The sequence below is a fragment of the Malaya genurostris genome, chromosome 2, assembly GCF_030247185.1.
Source record: "Malaya genurostris strain Urasoe2022 chromosome 2, Malgen_1.1, whole genome shotgun sequence".
Taxonomy (NCBI): domain Eukaryota; kingdom Metazoa; phylum Arthropoda; class Insecta; order Diptera; family Culicidae; genus Malaya; species Malaya genurostris.
This window is the reverse complement of record NC_080571.1, coordinates 137,256,850-137,275,959: the sequence shown is the minus strand read 5'-3', so window position 1 is coordinate 137,275,959 and position 19,110 is coordinate 137,256,850. Positions and strand designations below refer to the sequence as shown.

General features: G+C 40.8%; 1 protein-coding gene across 1 annotated transcript in view; it reads right to left on the bottom strand.

Moving 5' to 3' along the window:
* Positions 1-1,307: 1,307 nt before the first annotated feature.
* The window catches only part of LOC131432551 (uncharacterized), a 212,108-nt gene continuing 194,305 nt past the window's right edge, over positions 1,308-19,110 (bottom strand). The window contains exons 5-6 of the mRNA XM_058598891.1: positions 1,946-2,085; positions 1,308-1,894 (exon numbers count right to left, since the gene is read on the bottom strand). Of these exons, the coding sequence (XP_058454874.1) occupies positions 1,595-1,894; positions 1,946-2,085 (440 nt within the window). The 3' untranslated portion in view covers positions 1,308-1,594. The remainder of the gene's footprint in view (positions 1,895-1,945; positions 2,086-19,110) is intronic.

Below are 19,110 nucleotides of genomic sequence, written 5' to 3'. Positions count from 1 at the left end.
TTCGCTGCTAGCCCCCATATTATCAAATTAAAGCGAACTCAGTATCGTTGTTTGCGAATTCCCTTAGGCTGCATGCATTCGACACATACAATGAGTCTTGAAGTTCTGGCGGGAGTTCTTTCATTGACAGATCGCTTTTGGGAGCTTTCATGACGACTGGTAATACGATGCAAAATTTTTTTTTTTAAATTCAAGTAAGTTCAGGCATATTGGCTCTGAAAAAATGGTTTTACACGTACGGATCACGAATTGAAGAGGCGACAGGGTTTGGTATGTTCAATAATAAAGTTTCGTCCTCATTTAGGCTTCAAGAACCTGCATCTGTTTATATAGCAGAGCTAGCAGCAGTTCATTATAGCTTTAGTGTAATCATCACATTATCTCCAAACCATTATTCCCTCTTCACAGATAGTCTGAGTGCAATTAAAGGCTTTCGCTCAAACATGACTAGCAAGAATCAACCGTTTTTCTCGAGCGAAATAACACAGTGCCTCAAGCTTCTTGGAATAGAGATGATCTGGGTCGGTTAATGCACTCAATTATTTCTAAAATATCGACAAAGGCATGGTTCAGAGGGCTGGATGTGAGTAGAGACTTCATTCGTGTGATGTCCAGTCTCATGTCCAATCACTACACGTTAGATGCACATTTCCTTCGAATTGGACATTCCGAGACTAATCATTGTGTCTGTGGCGAAGGTTATCGCGATATTGATCATGTCGTTTGGACATACGTGGAGTATCGTGATGTCAGATCTCAACTAATAAATTTCTCGCGTTCCCAAGGTGGACTATCCAAAGTCCCAATTCGCGACATTTTTGCTTGTCGTGACCATTGAAGTACCAAATAAATTTTTATTTTATGTTAGACTCCTTCTTCTTCCATGTTTTCAACAAATAGCTAGCTGTCTTATATCAAAGACATCATATTAACAAGATATCGAGCTCTCACATTTCCCGAACAAATCTTTGGTAACATCCTTTTTGCGAGCATGGCGCCCTCAGGCGAGTCCGCATCGAATCTCGTACATAGAAGTAGGGGAGAGAAATGTCGAATTCGTACGCGCCAAAATAGCAGCACTGCGCTCCCATACTATTGACATGATATGTTGAATGAGACGCCGTGCGTTGGCGTTGCTGAACTGAAGATTGATTTCGCTTCAAGCTGACAGGGTCTGCTTATATTGAATAGAAGTGATGAACTGATACAAAAAACCTGAAATAGTTATAAAATCAAGTCAAAGGTACAAGTTTTTATTTAATATAATTTATTATAGCAAATCGCTAGATAAAACAGTGTTTAAATTAACTAATGAATACCGACATACTAATATTCGAAATGTATTTGTTTTAAAGTACTTTGTATTGTGGATGGTACGGTGAAGAAAAACTTGTATATATTGCATAATGAAATAATGGTATTTATAAAAAAATTTAAAAGAGCTCTCACTATTCGCCATGCTATTAATATCGAATTTCTATGTACTATGTTCTAAAAATTTGAGCTCAATTCTGCACATTTAAATTTTATTTTGGTTTTACTAGAATCCGAAATCTTAAGTTCTGTGGGAAATCGAAAACATTTCAATAACTGTTCAATCTGACCCCCTTTCTGCTATCAAACTAGGATATTCATTCACTAACTTTCTATATGCCTTTTTTTTTATTTCTTGCATCGTACATGCCTCTTCTTTAATGAAATCCATTCGTTTCTCAACATCAGTACGCAAAAATTTAGGAATTTGGCCATGTCGATTTTGTATAAGATTGAACAGGTGATGTATTGAATCCTGTATACAGTTTGATTTCATTTCATTCATTTCCATGTAATTTTTGGCAATTGTGATAGCTCTTTCCCATTTTACGTTTTCTCCCCAATATCTTGTAAGGCGCTCCTAAAGTAAAGAATATTGTTTTACCGTATTTGAATTGTATATATATCTTACCTGTAATCCCGACAAATTATTATTCAAACCAGTTATAATATATGAAGCAGTTTTTAGACATTCCATTAAAGATTCACGAAGTTTATCGATTTCTTGAGTTTTTCGTTTTTCTTTTTCCAAAATGTCCACTTGAGCTAAAACTACAGAAAAAAATTAGATTACACACAAATCTGACAGTTATAGTTAAAGTCATCTGTCATTCGTCATATTTAATTAATAGATTTCGTTTGAACGCTGTTCTAAATAGTTTACTGAATTCATGCCTTTAGGAACAAAAATCCGACTTCCGGTGGAACTCTCAACGGGTGAGCACGTTGTATCGTGGTAGCCCGAGAAAATTCGAGTATTTCGCAAGAAAGAAAGGAGTTTTATCCGTACTTCGACGAATCGACGTAGCCACAAAACGAGATTTTCGCTTGTATTACGGTGAAAAGAAAGTCCATTGGACTATAAACGAAAACTTCAGAGCCGTAGCAATTCAGTTTTTCGTGGGGGGGCAAATTTTTTAGATTAAATTTAACGTATATTAAAAAAAAGCTGCATTACATGCGTATCAAACAATCTAGATAGCAATTTGAGGCACCATATGCCTGCATATTGTACGCGACGAACGTCACTCACTGACAGCGTTTTCAAGTAAACCCTCTAAGATCACTCTGAGAGTGGTTTCGGATTCATTTCTGAGCAGGTTTCAGCAGCCATGAAAATGACAGATCGTTTCATAAAAAACGATGCCATTCTCACAGCTATCGATACAGCAAATGAGATGGATTTGGAAAAGCTGCAGCCTTTGACCGAGTTAGGCATCAAATTGCCAAATGAAATTGAGCTAAAAATTGCCAAAGAATACATTGATAAAATTCGTGCAAAAAATGAGAAATTGAACAATTTGAAGAGGCCGATAGATAAAAAAATTAAGACTGTAATACTGACAGAGCTGTATAAGGTGTGCCAAGGAATGGAAAACGTATACAACCTTTTTGCAACCATTGAAACTTTTCCGTCCGGAACGGCAGTATGCGAATCATCATTTTCGGCATTGACACGGATCATGCGGCCTCAACGTATTAGCATGTCCACTGATAGATTAAACAATTTATCGTTTCTGGCATTCGAGCACAAGCGACTGGATTTTTTAGACGTGGACACAGTCCTTTTAAGATTCAACGAACAAAAAAATCGCAAAGTGCAATTATATTAAAAAAGTGGTTGAATATCATTGTTCAAAATAATAAAAGAACTGTGAACGCAGTATAAACTATACAAATAGATCTCTTTATTGCTTTTTATTTTATAATTCTTTAATTTTTTTCCTTTCTACTATCAATTTCATATACGAGAAAAATACGTGGTGAGGCGGAAACCGCGTGGTGGGGCAAAGCGCCCCCTTGCCCCCTAGGTTGCTACGGCTCTGGAAAACTTACTGACAATACAGCCTAAGTTGCTGTGCCATCAAATCGGCGTCATCTCAAGTGAGGTAACGCCAACCAGAAGAAAGAAGAAGAAACAAAACTGATCGAAATAGTTTCGTAGCATTCCAGCACGCTTTTAGAATAGTGTTTAACAGCCTTTTAGAATAGTGACATAAACTAACCATTCGACTCACTTCGTCGAGTATGCCAAATATTCGTGTGTGTAATTTGCTATTTTAACAAGAAATTTTGCTCACCTATTGCGTTTCTTTGATTGTTTGTAACATTTAATTGAAGTTACAACTGTGGAAACTGTGAAATCTGTTCAACTTGTCGTGCGATTTCAAAATTGGTGTTCATCATCCGATCCCGATAGTTGTATATAACAACAAAGGCACACGTCGTGTCAACTCTGTACAAAACAATGGACTCAATCTGTTCACAGTGTTCGGTGCCAGTTACCACTCTGGATTATCTAAAGTGCCAAGGTTTTTGTGACAGCGTAGTGCACTTAAAATGTACACCGTTTATCCGTCCTAATTTCACTTTCATCAGCGAGCAAACTAATTTGTTTTGGTTTTGCGACACTTGTGCTAAGCTCATGAAGTCATCAAATATTCGTGATACTATAACATCGTTGAATGAAACAGTGGCACATATACGTGATTCTCATCGTATAGCTCTTCAAGAGGTAAAATCGATGGTAGAGTGCAATGGAACCTAACTGCAGATAATTTCTCGTACGGCATCTGACATAGATTCCCTAACTTGCGGCACAAAAAAGCTGTTGTTGGCCTGCTGTACTGGCTGTACCTCCAGTTGAACCAAAGTGTTGGATTTACCTTTCTCGAATTGCTAACAATATCACGGAGAATGACATCCGTTCATTAACGACGAGTTGTTTATCTTGTGAGGATGTTTATGTCAAAATATTGGCGAAAAAGATGTCAACCCAAATGACTTCATTTCATTTAATGTTGGCATCGATGCTCGTCTTCGAGACGCTGCATTAGATGCTCAAACATGGCCAGACGGAGTTTACTTCAGAGAATTTATTGATGACCGCGCGGGGTTTTCGAAAACTCCGAGATTAGATTGATCTAAAAATAAAACTAACACGATAGACACTCGACCACCGTTGGAGCTTGGGGACCAGCGGGTCCCCATTCCAGTTAAGTATTTATGTATCAACGATTTTCAAAAAAAAGATGAAATGTTCGTTCCCCATAGTCCATCGTCTCGGTGTGAAAGCGATATCGGCGATGTCAACATTCCTGAGAATGAGTTCATCGGATCGACAGGAACCGAGACCATTCAGTTTTATTACCAGAACGTTCGTGGTTTGAAATCAAAAGTTGATAAGTTTTTTCTCTCATGTACGATGCCGACTTTGACGTCATTGTACTGGTGGAAACCTGGCTTGATGACCGAATTACCTCAGTGCAATTATTTGGTGATCAATAGAATGTCTATCGAGTTGACAGAAATTCGAACAACAGGACCAGAAAAGTTGGAGGAGGCGTATTGATTGCTGTCAAATGTTCCCTAGACTCGTCGTTGTATATTGAGGGAATGCCGCACTGTATTGAACAGGTTTGCGTCATCATACGAATAGCGCAGAGAAGAATTTTCGTTTGCTCGTTTTATCTGCCATGTGAAAAGTGCCACGATGCTGACCTAATATTGGAACATTTGAATTGTATTGATCGGATTCATGACATTACCAATCCAAATGATGTTATAGTAGTTGCTGGTGACTATAACCAGCCAAATTTAGCAAGGAAGAGATCTCTGGATAATCGAGCTTATGTGGACCCATCATCAACGCGTACTAGACTTAGGCGTGAAGTCATCGCTCATGAACTACTGTTGAATGGATTAGCTCGCACTAATTTACAACAAATCAATACTATATAATAATATAATTTTCATTAGCCAGGATGCTCCATGCACCTTAATGACTGAACACGATGATCCGCTGGTTTCTTTAAACACACATCACCCGCGCTTAGTTTTCGGCTTTTGCAATTACCTTGCACTCAGTACGTTCATGCTCGTGAAACTCATTCCTTACATTTTAGGAAAACAAATTTTGTCACTTTACGCCGTGTATTGCAACTGATCGATTGGACTCCGATAATACGTTGTTCAAATGTTGACGTAGCGGTCCTTATTTTCAACAATATTGTACGGGCACTGATCGATATTCATACACCTTTTTTTCGATCTCCATCCAAGCCACCGTGGCCTAATGTCCATCTCCGTCGATTGAAATAGAAACGTGCTTCAGCGTTGCGAAGGTATACGAAAACGCGTTGCCCGTTCATGAGGATCGATTTTAAAATGGCTAGTAGCCAGTATAAATTGTACAATCGACAGCTTTACATATTGTATTTTAAATAAATCCAGGATCAAATCCGTCGTCAACCTGCAAAGTTTTGGTCGTTTGTAAAAACTAAACATAAGGAGCATGGATTGCCATCTACAATGACTTTGGGAAAGGAGATTGCTCAGTTCTGTATTGAAAAATGCGGTTTGTTCGCAAAATATTTTACATCTGTATTCCAGCATCATAATGTTGAAAACAATGACACGAAATTTTTACATACGGTTCCATCGGACATCATTGACTTGGATGCTCCGAGCATCTCGGAAGAAATGTTGAAACGTGCAGCAGTTCGATTGAAATCTTCATTCACCCCTGGCCCAGATGGTATACCCTCGGTCATACTGAAACGTAATATGAATGAACTCACTGTTCCTTTATTGAAAATATTCAATCTGTCACTGCAACAATCGAAATTTCCCTCCGAATAAAAAAAAAATTTATGTTTCCAATATATAAAAAAGGACAGAAACGTGAAATTGCGAACTATAGTGGAATAACATCGCTCTGCGCGGGTTCTAAATTATTCGAATTAATCGTAAATGAAACGATTATGTTCAACTGCCGTAGCTATATTTCTCCTGAACAACACGGTTTTATCTCTGTGTCAATCGGTCACAACCAACCTCATGGAATTTACGACGCTCTGCATCAACAACATTGCAAAAGGATTTCAAGTTGATATAATCTACACAGACTTGAAGGCAGCTTTTGGTCTAATTAACCATGACATTGCATTAAAAAAATTGGCCAACTTCGGATTCTCCCCAAGATTTTGTTGTTGGCTCGAATCTTATCTCAAAGACCGCACCGTTCAAGTGAAAATTGGCGACGCACTTCCAGACGAATTCTGTAATTGTTTTCGCGTACCCTAAGGTAGTAATCATAGACCCATTTTGATCGCTTATTCTTTAATGATGTCACATCGATCTTTACCGGAAGTTGTAAGTTATTATATGCTGATGATTTCAAAATATTTGTTGTAGTTGAACGTCTAGCGAATTGCTATCTGCTTCAATCGCGATTATCTCGATTCATCGAATGGTGTACCGATAACCACATGACAGTGAGCAACGAAAACTGTGTTGTGATTTCATTCCATCGTAAAACAAGCCATGAGGTGTTCACCTTCAACTACACCATCAGAAATCATGTATTAGATAGAGATGAATGTGTGAAAGATCTCGATGTATTACTTGATTCAAAACTCTCTTTTCGAAACCATCTGTTGACAGCATTTAGCTGTTGGACCCCTCGCATCACTGACCAGAACTAGCGGGCGACACTAGAGACGTCAAAGAGATGATTCATCATATATTGAGTTAGAAAGGTGGCGGTTGAATTAGTCGATGTCAGTTATCAATATCTATTATTTTATATACCTATCATAGAAGTTCTTAAAACTAATCATAATTCCGAAGAGCGAGTCTATTGAATTATAAGGTAGCTATGGTGCACTCATGTAATTAAATATAATGTTAGGGAATAATATGTAACTTTATAGCCAGATCACTTCGCGCTATTGTTATTGAAGAGGATTCCATAACCTCGTTTGCTTAAGCACATTTATCGCTTACGGTAAGAATTTACATATTTTTCGAATAGATGTCTAAAGTCTAACAAAACTCCATCTCAGACGAAGCAATAGCCGCCGGGTCACTAGTGTAGATACTGATGTTCAAGTTGAGGAAGGTTACTGAACGTAAGATTGCAATTGTGTTCAAATCGGTAAAACTAACATGGTATTTTTTAGGATTTGTAATCACTCACACGAATTAAAGAGGATTGACAAAAGCAGTAACCCAACTTATCTTTACTGTTGATTAAATCAACATTTTACAAATCGTTCATCGAAATTTATTGAATTCGCCAGTATGTCAGATCGGAGTCGCGAGGTAGGTACCGCGACAGGCACACTAAAAAAGACTCGAAGCGGGAAAAAAATTAGCCCGACAGTACCGAATAGAAGGATAACCGAAAATGCTGAGCAGAATGCAACGGTTAGTTTCAGTTGCCAATTGTGTCGACTTTGCGACGACAGTCAAATGGTACAATGTGATACGTGTGATCGGTGGCACCACTTTAACTGTGTAGGTGTATCTCAAGAGATCGAAAACGAGCCATGGAGTTGTCAAAAATGCGTTGACGCGAATGGCACTCAGTCCTCAAAGTCAAACTCTCGAGAGAAAAAACCGAATACTGGGAGCAATGTACCCTCATTGAAGACATCGTCAAATCGCACGAGAGCCTCTAAAACATCTATGAAGCTAGCTCTTGAGATGAAACTAGAAATGCTGGACGAGGAGCTAGCCCTAGCAGAAGAGGAAGCTGAGATGAAACGAGTTCGAGATGAGAAGGAGGCTAAACGAAGAGAAGAGCGTGACAAGGAAGCAATAGAAAGAAGGCGAAGATACTTGGAGAAAAAACGCCAAATCTTGGAGGAACGGTCAACTGTAAGCAGTTCATCATACGGAACATCGAGTCAATGTTCACGTATTGATAGCTGGATTAAGAACCAATCGCGCAATCCGCCCGATGAAACTGTACAGACAATTGATTCGTTGATTCGAGAAAGTAATAATGAATTTGAACCCGGCAGGAAGTCAACTCCTCAGACAACAATGAGGAACAATCATACAATGAGCCACTGTCTCAGCCACACCCAGCTAGCTGCTCGGCAGGCAATATCCAGAGACTTGCCTGTTTTCAGTGGTAATCCTGAAGAGTGGCCACTTTTCTACGCATCGTTTAACAATACCACGCAAATGTGCGGATTCTCGGAAGACGAAAACGTCATTCGTTTGCAAAGAAGCCTGAAGGGTAAAGCTTACGAATCGGTGAAAAGTCTGCTATTGCATCCCTCGAACGTTAACACAATAATATCAACTCTAAAAATGTTGTTCGGACAGCCGGAAGCAATTGTACATTCTTTAACATCTAAAATTAACTCGTTTCCACCGGTGAAAGCTGAACGTTTGGATACGCTCGTGGAATTTGCTCTATCGGTTCAAAATCTTATTGCTATGATCGATGCTTGTGGCTTAAAAGAGTACATGTACAGCGTTTCATTGCTACACGAGCTCATTGACAAGCTGCCTTCAAGCAAGAGACTTGAATGGGCTACACATCGATTAGCCGCTCAAATTTATTATCATTCGGAAGTTGGTTGTACTCGTTAGCAGAAGCAGCTAGCTCAGTCACAATTCGGACAATGACTGAATATAGACCACAGCATTTGGAGACCAATAAGAAAGAGAAGATATACATCAATACACACAGCGAATATAATGTGAAGCAGACCTATGAAGGTGAGCGAATATAATGTGAAGCAGACCTATGAAGGTATTTCTGGATTAAACGTTAACAAACGTCACTCACTACAAGGAGTTAGAACAGTGAACCAACTACAGTTACCCGCTCAGACTCTTGATGCAGAAATGATGAAGGAAAAGTATCCACACCTAAGAGGGTTACCAGTAAAATCTTACAGCAACGCAAGGCTCCGAATTCTAATCGGCTTGAGACACGCACACTGCAGTTTAGTTTTGAAAAGCCGCGAAGGGTCACCTCACCAGCCGATAGGAGTGAAAACAAGGCTAGGATGGACCATATATGGCGGAGAAAGCATGTCTAACATAGTTCACAATACCTACCATATTGGAGTGTGCGATAATTGCACCAACTACGACTTGCAATCAATAGTAAAAAATTACTTCTCTATAGACAGCATTGGAATAAATAAATCAAATACGTTACTATCATCCGAAGAGCAATGTGCGCTTGATATTTTATCTCAAACCACCGTACGTAAACAAAATCGATACGAGGCGAGTTTGCTATGGCGTTACGACAAAGTACAGGGTGATTTTTTAAGAGCTTGAGAACTTTTTTAAACAATAAAACGCATAAAATTTGCAAAATCTCATCGGTTCTTTATTTTAAACGTTAGATTGGTACATGACATTTACTTTTTGAAGATAATTTCATTTAAATGTTGACCGCGGCTGCGTCTTAGGTGGTCCATTCGGAAAGTCCGCTTTTTTATCGACAAATTTTGTTCAGCGATGAGGCTCATTTCTGGTTGAATGGCTACGTAAATAAGCAAAATTGCCGCATTTGGAGTGAAGAGCAACCAGAAGCCGTTCAAGAACTGCCCATGCATCCCGAAAAATGCACTGTTTGGTGTGGTTTGTACGCTGGTGGAATCATTGGACCGTATTTTTTCAAAGATGCTGTTGGACGCAACGTTACAGTGAATGGCGATCGCTATCGTTCGATGCTAACAAACTTTTTGTTGCCAAAAATGGAAGAACTGAACTTGGTTGACATGTGGTTTCAACAAGATGGCGCTACATGCCACACAGCTCGCGATTCTATGGCCATTTTGAGGGAAAACTTCGGAGAATGTCATGTACCAATCTAACGTTTAAAATAAAGAACCGATGAGATTTTGCAAATTTTATGCGTTTTATTGTTTAAAAAAGTTCTCAAGCTCTTAAAAAATCACCCTATATATCTCCCAGATAACCGTTCAATGGCACTCAAGCGATTTTACTGTTTAGAAAGAAAAATGAAATCAAACATTGAATTGTCACATGAATTGTACCGACAAATTGAAGATTACGAAAAAAGGGTATGTTAGAAAATTGACGGTGAGGAGTTAAAAAATCATACCCGAGAGTATGGTATCTACCAGTTTTTCCCGTTTATAACCCTGATAAGCCAGGGAAGGTAAGACTGGTGTGGGATGCTGCCGCAACCATCAATGGAGTTTCATTAAACTCCGTTCTTCTGAAGGGTCCAAATAATCTTACGTCGCTATTTCCGATCTTACTACAGTTTCGAGAAGGACGCATCGGTCTCGCGGGTGATATACGCAAGATGTTCCACCAGGTTCTGATACGTGATATAGATAAACATTGTCAGCGATTTTATTGGAGAGATTCCCAAGGAAACATCTGCACATATGTCATGCAGGTAATGACTTTTGGTGCATGTTGCTCACCGAGTACTGCTCAATACATCAAAAACCTAAACGCCCAGCGCTTCCAACACTCACTCCCTGATGCGGTTGATGCTATTTTACATCAACATTATGTCGATGATATGCTAGTGAGTGCTGAAACTGAAGATGAAACATTAGAACTAGCACAAAGTGTTCGACTGGTACACAAAGATGGTGGCTTCGATATGAGAAACTGGATGTCTAACTCCACTAGATTTCTAGATGCATTGAACGGCGAGACTACCAACCAAAATAACCGAGAACTCGACGTCGAACAATCATACGGGAAAGTACTTGGATTGTGGTGGCATACTGCAACCGATGATTTCATATTTCGCCTTTGCTATTCACGGTTCGATCCGGAACTGCTGAATGGTGAACGGCGTTCCACTAAACGAGAAGTATTAAGAATCCTGATGACAATCTTTGATCCGTTGGGTTTGATTGCGAATTACCTAATGTATCTAAAGGTGCTCCTGCAGGAGATATGGCGCAGCGGCGTTGGATGGGACGATCCCATTCCAGACGACCTGAATATGAAATGTAAAATCTGGCTTGAAATTCTACCGAAAGTTGAAAATATAAAAGTTCCAAGATGCTATCGAGATCGGACGTCGGCCAAGTCAACAAATGTCGTACAATTACATACATTTGTGGATGGTAGCGAGTCTGGATATGCAGCAGTGGTTTACTTGAGATTTCAAGAAGGCAATACTGTAGAGTGTGCCCTGGTGGGAGCCAAAAGTCGCGTTGCCCCGTTGAAATAAACTTCCATTCCAAGACTCGAACTTCAAGCGGCGCTTATTGGGAGTCGCCTTGCTAAATATGTCGGTGATGTTCTCAAAACCTCCGTTCCGAATCGGTTTTTCTGGACCGATTCCAGAGATGTGCTCTGCTGGCTTCGTTCAGATCATAAACGATATACTCAATTCGTTGCATTCCGTGTGGGAGAAATTCTAGAATTGACCGAACTACGCGAATGGCGATGAGTACCAACCCAACATAACGTAGCAGATGAAGCCACGAAATGGCAAAGAAGACCCGAAATGTCAGCCAATAGTAGATGGTATTGCGGCCCACAGTTTCTATACGAATCTTCAGATCAGTGGCCGCATTCGGAATTTTTATCAGTAACATCCGACAACGAATTCCGTATGCACGTACTCTTTCATACAGAAAACTTAAAACCAGTAGTTAATGTGGAGCGGTTTTCCAGCTGGATTCGTCGAGTAAAAACAATGGCATTTGTAAGAAGATTCATATCCAATATCCGTGTTATGAAACAAAACTTGTTGAAGCAAACTGGACCATTCACCCGAGAAGAATTTCAGGCGGCAGAACTGTGGCTGTTTCGAATTGCTCAAGCGGAGGCATATCCTGACGAACTAACCATTTTAACAAAAAATAAACGGTCCTCAGTACATGATCGCAAAATATTTCCAACAGGAAGCACGTTGTCTCACTTGGACGTAGAATTAGATTTAAACGGTGTCATGCGAATGAAGGGAAGAACAAAATATTGTCAATACCTATCTGAAGACGCAATTAACCCAATTATATTACCGAAGAATTACAATATAACCTTTCTTATAGTTTCATATTACCATATCAAATATTATCATCATAACCACGAAACAGTGATCAATGAAATTCGAGCCAGATTTCAAATAGCGCGTCTTCGCACGATCTACGGGAGAATTAGACGCGCCTGTCAGTTTTGTAAAAATAGACGAGCAAAACCATACCCACCAAAGATGGCTGATCTCCCACCAGGTCGACTAGCCGCATTTACACGGCCCTTTACTCATGTGGGAATCGACTTCTTTGGACCAATTGATATCGTGGTCGGTCGAAGAAATGAGAAACGTTGGGGCGTGCTCATGGCATGTTTGACCATCAGAGCAATGCACATTGAGATAGCGCACTCTCTTTCCACTAACTCATGTATTTTGGCTATACGAAATTTTATTGCACGAAGAGTATCACCTGCTGTGTTTTATAGTGATCGTGGAACAAACTTCGTCGGCGCCAATAATGAAATTCTACGGGTGACGGAATTGATAGATCAAGAAATCATGCTAAAAGAATTCGTTAATGCCAATACTACATGGCAGTTTAATCCACCTGCCTCACCGCACATGGGAGGTTGCTGGGAACGATTGATAAGAACGGTTAAACAGAATCTCCAGGTAGTACTAGGCCAGCGCAAACTTAACGATGAAGTTCTTAGAAACATACTTATTGAAATTGAAAACGAGAAACGTGAAATTCTCGTCCTTTGAGTCACGTTCCTGTTGATGACGAGTCATCCGAAGCCCTGACGCCCAATCATTTTCTGCTAGGATCGTCAAATGGAATCAAGCCAATGACGACGTCCATCGACAGCAATACGTCATTGAGAAAAGACTGGGTCTTATCTCAAACAATGGCAAATCAATTTTGGAAACGCTGGTTGAAAGATTATCTTCCGGAAATAACTCGGCGTACGAAATGGTATACTGATGTCAAGCAGTTTGAAGTCGATGATATTGTTATCGTAGTAGATGATCGCTACCCCAGAAACTGTTGGCCTAAAGGAAGAGTGATTGCAACGAAGATTAGCAACGACGGGCGCGTACGTTCAGCAATAGTTCAGACATTAAATGGGATATATGAGCGTCCCACAGTGAAGCTCGCCGTCCTCGACGTACGAGTGAATGATAGTAAGCCGCGTTTGGAAGAGCGGCGTACTGGGGGGGGGGGGGAATTTTAACAGCATTTAGCTGTTGGACACCTCGCATCACTGCACAGAAAGAAAAGATGAAACTTACACGACATGTAAATCAATTGTACTACTAAACAGACATCAGTTGAATCGAAAATCTGATTTAAAACCACGATTGATGTAAAATTACATTGAAATGCATTTACTTTTTCATCGAACAAGGCTGTATATTTACAAATCGCTTAGTTTTGTAATGTAACATTCCATTCAATTACCTGCTCCAAATATGTGCATGAAAATAAATGTAAATTCACAAAATATTTTTATCTGTGTGACCAGAGCTAGCGGGCGACACTAGAGACGTCAAAGAGATGATTCATCATATATTGAGTTAGAAAGGTGGCGGTTGAATTAGTCGATGTCAGTTATTAATATCTATTATTTTATATACCTATCATAGAAGATCTTAAAACTAATCATAATTCCGAAGAGCGAGTTTATTGAATTATTAGGTAGCTATGATGCACTCATGTAATTAAATATAATGTAAGGGCATAATATGTAACTTTATAGCCAGATCACTTCGCGCTAAAATTGTCATTGAAGTGGATTCCATAACCTCGTTTGCTTAAGCACATTTATCGCTTACGGTAAGAATTTACATATTTTTAGAATAGATGTCTAAAGTCTAACAAAACTCCATCTCAGACGAAGCAATAGCCGCCAAGTCACTATTGTAGATACTGATGTTCAAGTTGAGGAAGGTTACTGAACGTAAGATTGCAATTGTGTTCAAATCGGATAAAACTAACATGGTATTTTTTAGGATTTGTAATCACTCACACGAATTAAAGAGGATTGACAAAAGCAGTAACCCAACTTATCTTTACTGTTGATTAAATCAACACCATCAGTCTATGATAGTAGAAAAAGCCAACAGACAACTAGGTTTTACGTTTAAAATTGCCAGAGGATTTGATGATCCACTCTGTCTTCGATCATTATACTGTGCACTTGTTCGCTCGCATTTGGAGTCTTCAGTTGTGATATGGGCACCATATCATCAGAACTGGATTAACAGGATCGAAAGTGCGCAACGCAAATTTGTTTGGTATGCCCTAAATAGCCTACGTTGGACGAACCCATTGAACTTGCCTCCATATGAATGACGCTGCCGATTATTAGGTCTAAATACGCTCGAGAAAAGAAGGAAGATTGCAAAGGCAGTATTTGCAGCGAAAATATTAACATCTGAGATTGACAGTCCAAATCTTTTGGAGCAGTTGAAGGCTAGTGTTCAAGTTCGTTCTCTTCATTGCCGTTTCAACCTTCCGAGCGAACGGACGTGCTTTGTGTTTACTGCGAAAAAAACCAGTGCCGTGTGTTATAACGTGACCGGACGATCAAAACTAGATTATATCGCTATTGTGTAATAGACAATAGTGCTTTTTTTTTCTGTGAGAGGTTTTTTGTACATTATACACTGAAGCAGTGCATTGTTGTGAGCGGACGATCGAAACAGTACCGTTAGCCGGTGATTGTTTGATCGATCAAGGCCAGATTTCAGTGGCCATTGTGATTATTGTGCGGATTATAAGTGAGTGTGCTTTTTCCTCTCGGAGGTTTTTTGCACACCCTCGAAGCGGCGATACGCCGATCGACGAGGGCTTGGCCTTGGTGGCCCCCGTTGGATTAAAAGTTAAGTACTATTATTTTGTATATTTTTTTTTCTTCTTCATTCGACCGTTCATTACCCCCCCCCCCCCCCCCCCCCCGAATCATTTATTTCTGCGCGGAGGTAGCTCCGCGACATGTTAAATTTGAATCCCGACCCCTCCGTTATCGATGATCAGATGGAGACTTCTGTTGGCAGCAATAAGTCTCGCATAAAGAGTTATCCCGATGGGCTTGCACTCTCGGCCGGGCCTTACTCGGTTTATTTCCGGACCAAGGCTAAAGAAAAAAAATTGAATGTTTTGAAAATATCGCGGGATCTGTCCTCGCGATACAATACTATAAAAAGTATTGATAAAATACGCCCAGATAAGCTCAGGGTTCTGCTCACCAGCTCAAAGCAGGCTAATGAGCTCGTTCAAAATGATCATTTTACGCGGGAGTACCGCGTCTACGTGCCAGCTCGCGAAGTAGAAATCGACGGTGTGGTCACCGATTCGAGTTTGACTTGCGAGGACGTTCTTAAGTACGGAGAGGGCTGTTTTAAGGACCCCTCACTTAAGAACGTCAAGATACTGGACTGCAAGCGATTGCATTCAGTATCGATCGCCGGGGATGGAACAAAGTCTTATCCCCAATCTGACTCTTATCGTGTGACCTTCGCCGGCTCTGCTTTGCCCAACTACATCCTCTTGGACCGGGTTCGTCTGCCTGTTCGTCTTTTTGTACCTCGAGTAATGAATTGTACCAATTGCAAACAATTGGGGCATACAGCTTCTCATTGCTGCAATAAGCCCCGGTGTGCTAACTGTGGGGAGGCTCATGCGGATGGCTCTTGCGGTAAGGATGCTGAAAAGTGTCTCTACTGCAAGGAGGGTCCGCATGATTTAATGGCATGTCCTGCGTATAAGCTGCGAGGAGATCGGATGAAGCGTTCCCTGAAGGCACACTCCAAGCGTTCCTTTGCCGAGATGCTTAAGAGTGCCACCCCTCCTAAACTGACAACGAACCCATATGCCTGCTTGTCAACTGACGAGAGCGATTCTGACGACCCTTTGGAAGGTCCATCATCGGCGGTCCCTCATAGCTGTAGGAAAAGAATGAATAAATCCTCTCATAAGCTACCTAGTAAGGGTTCGAAGGTGTCTTCTGAAGGGCTTCGAAAAGTTACAGCTAACGGGAATCGGGACAAACCACCGAAGCAAAAGGCTCCTGGTCTCGGAAAACTCAGTTCCGAGATGGAATTCCCACCACTTCCCGGGACAACAAAATCCCCAAACGTCCCTGAAAATCTACCAGAGAAACAACTAGGTGCTGGACTTATCAAGTTCTCTGATGTTGTGGACTGGATTTTTACAACTTTTAATATTTCTGACCCTCTTAAAAGCATTTTAATTGCTTTCATGCCAACAGTAAAAACATATTTAAAGCAGTTGATTGCAAATTGGCCCCTTCTCTCAGCGATTGTATCCTTCGATGGCTAAATCATCCATCGAGGTCACGGATCTAATCACTGTTTTACAGTGGAATTGCAGAAGTATCATTCCAAAAATAGATTCTTTTAAATTTTTAGTAAATAATCTGAAATGTGACGCATTTGCATTGTGCGAAACTTGGCTAACTTCTGAAATATCCTTAAACTTCCACGATTTTAACATTATTCGCCTGGATCGAGATGATCCCTACGGAGGAGTACTTTTGGGGATCAAAAAGTGCTATTCTTTTTATCGAATTAACCTCCCCTCGATATCAGGTATTGAAGTTGTCGCATGTCATGTTACAATCAAAGGCAAGGATCTTTGCATTGCTTCAATCTATATTCCCCCAAGAGCCTCGGTTGGGCATCGGTGGCTCAGTGATATCATTGAGCTCCTTCCCGCACCGACGTTGGTTTTAGGGGACTTTAACTCACACGGTACGGGATGGGGCTGTCTTCACGACGATAACAGATCAGCTATGATCCATGATATCTGCGACAACTTCAATATGACAATCTTGAATACGGGAGAAATGACACGGATTCCTGCACCACCAGCAAGACCAAGTGCGCTGGATTTATCACTTTGCTCGACATCGCTACGGTTGGATTGCACGTGGGAGGTAATTCCTGATCCCCACGGTAGCGATCATCTACCGATCGTAATATCAATCACCAGCGGCTCAAAACCATCGAAGACAATCAATGTTTCGTATGACCTCACACGAAATATTGATTGGAATAGCTATGCGACCGCGATATCTGAGAAACTTGAAAGAACTCAACAACTTCCTCCGGAGGAAGAGTACACGTTTTTGGCTGGCTTGATTCTCGACACCGCGACTCAAGCTCAGACGAAACGTGTACCCGGCGCGAAAACTAACATCCGTCCTCCCAACCCGTGGTGGGACAAAGAGTGCACAAATTTAAACGCGGAGAGAGCCTCCGCGTATAAAATATTCAGAAAAAATGGAACACCTGATAATTACCGGAATTACGCGGCGTTAGACGTTAAAATTAAGAACTTGATTAGAGCTAAGAAACGCGGTTACTGGCGTCGGTTCGTAGACGGCCTAACAAAAGAAACATCTATGAGCACTCTTTGGAACACAGCCCGACGAATGCGCAATCATAACACAACGAATGAAAGCGAGGAATATTCTAACCGCTGGATATTCGATTTCGCTAAAAAAGTATGTCCTGACTCTGTTCCGGAACAGAAGATCACCCGCGCCGCGACACCAAATATAAACGAAACACCGTTTTCGATGGTAGAGCTCTCACTTGCGCTCTTGTCATGTAACAATAAAGCCCCGGGATTAGACAGAATAAAATTCAACTTGTTGAAAAATCTGCCTGACCCCGCCAAAAGACGCTTGCTGAGTTTATTCAATAAGTTCCTTGAGGACAACATTGTTCCACATGACTGGAGACAAGTGAAAGTGATATCCATTCAAAAACCAGGAAAACCAGCCTCCGATCACAATTCGTATCGGCCGATTGCTATGCTTTCCTGTATCCGGAAATTGTTCGAAAAAATGATTCTGTTTCGTCTAGACAATTGGGTCGAGACTAATGGCTTCCTTTCAGATACACAATTTGGTTTCCGCAGGGGCAAAGGAACGAACGATTGTCTTGCGTTGCTCTCAACAGAAATTCAAATGGCATTTGCTCGTAAGGAACAAATGGCGTCAGTTTTCCTAGACATTAAGGGGGCTTTTGACTCAGTTTCTATAAATATCCTATCTGAGAAGCTGCATCAGCATGGTCTTTCGCCAGTTTTGAACAACTTTTTACATAATCTATTGTCTGAGAAACACATGTATTTCGCGCATGGTGATTTGTCGACAATACGATTCAGTTACATGGGTCTTCCTCAGGGCTCATGCTTAAGCCCCCTTTTATACAATTTTTACGTAAACGACATCGATAAATGTATCAACACATCTTGCACGCTGAGACAACTTGCCGACGACAGCGTTGTGTCCATTATAGGACCCAAAGCTGGCGATCTGCAAGGGCCGTTACAAGATACTCTTGCCAACTTATCCACATGGGCTCTTCAAATGGGTATCGAGTTCTCTACGGAGAAAACTGAGCTGGTTGTATTTTCAAGGAAGCGAGAACCAGCACAACTACAGCTTCAACTAGGGGGTGGAAACATAGCTCAGGTCTTCACATTCAAATATCTCGGGGTCTGGTTCGACTCCAAAGGCACCTGGGGATGTCACATTAGGTATCTGAAACAAAAATGCCAGCAGAGAATCAATTTTCTTCGTACAATAACCGGAACTTGGTGGGGTGCCCACCCAGGAGACCTGATCAGGTTGTACCAAACAACGATATTGTCCGTTATGGAATATGGATGCTTCTGCTTCCGATCCGCCGCGAACACCCATTTCATTAAGCTGGAAAGAATTCAGTATCGTTGTTTGCGTATTGCCTTGGGTTGCATGCAATCAACTCATACGATGAGTCTTGAAGTGTTGACGGGCGTCTTACCGTTG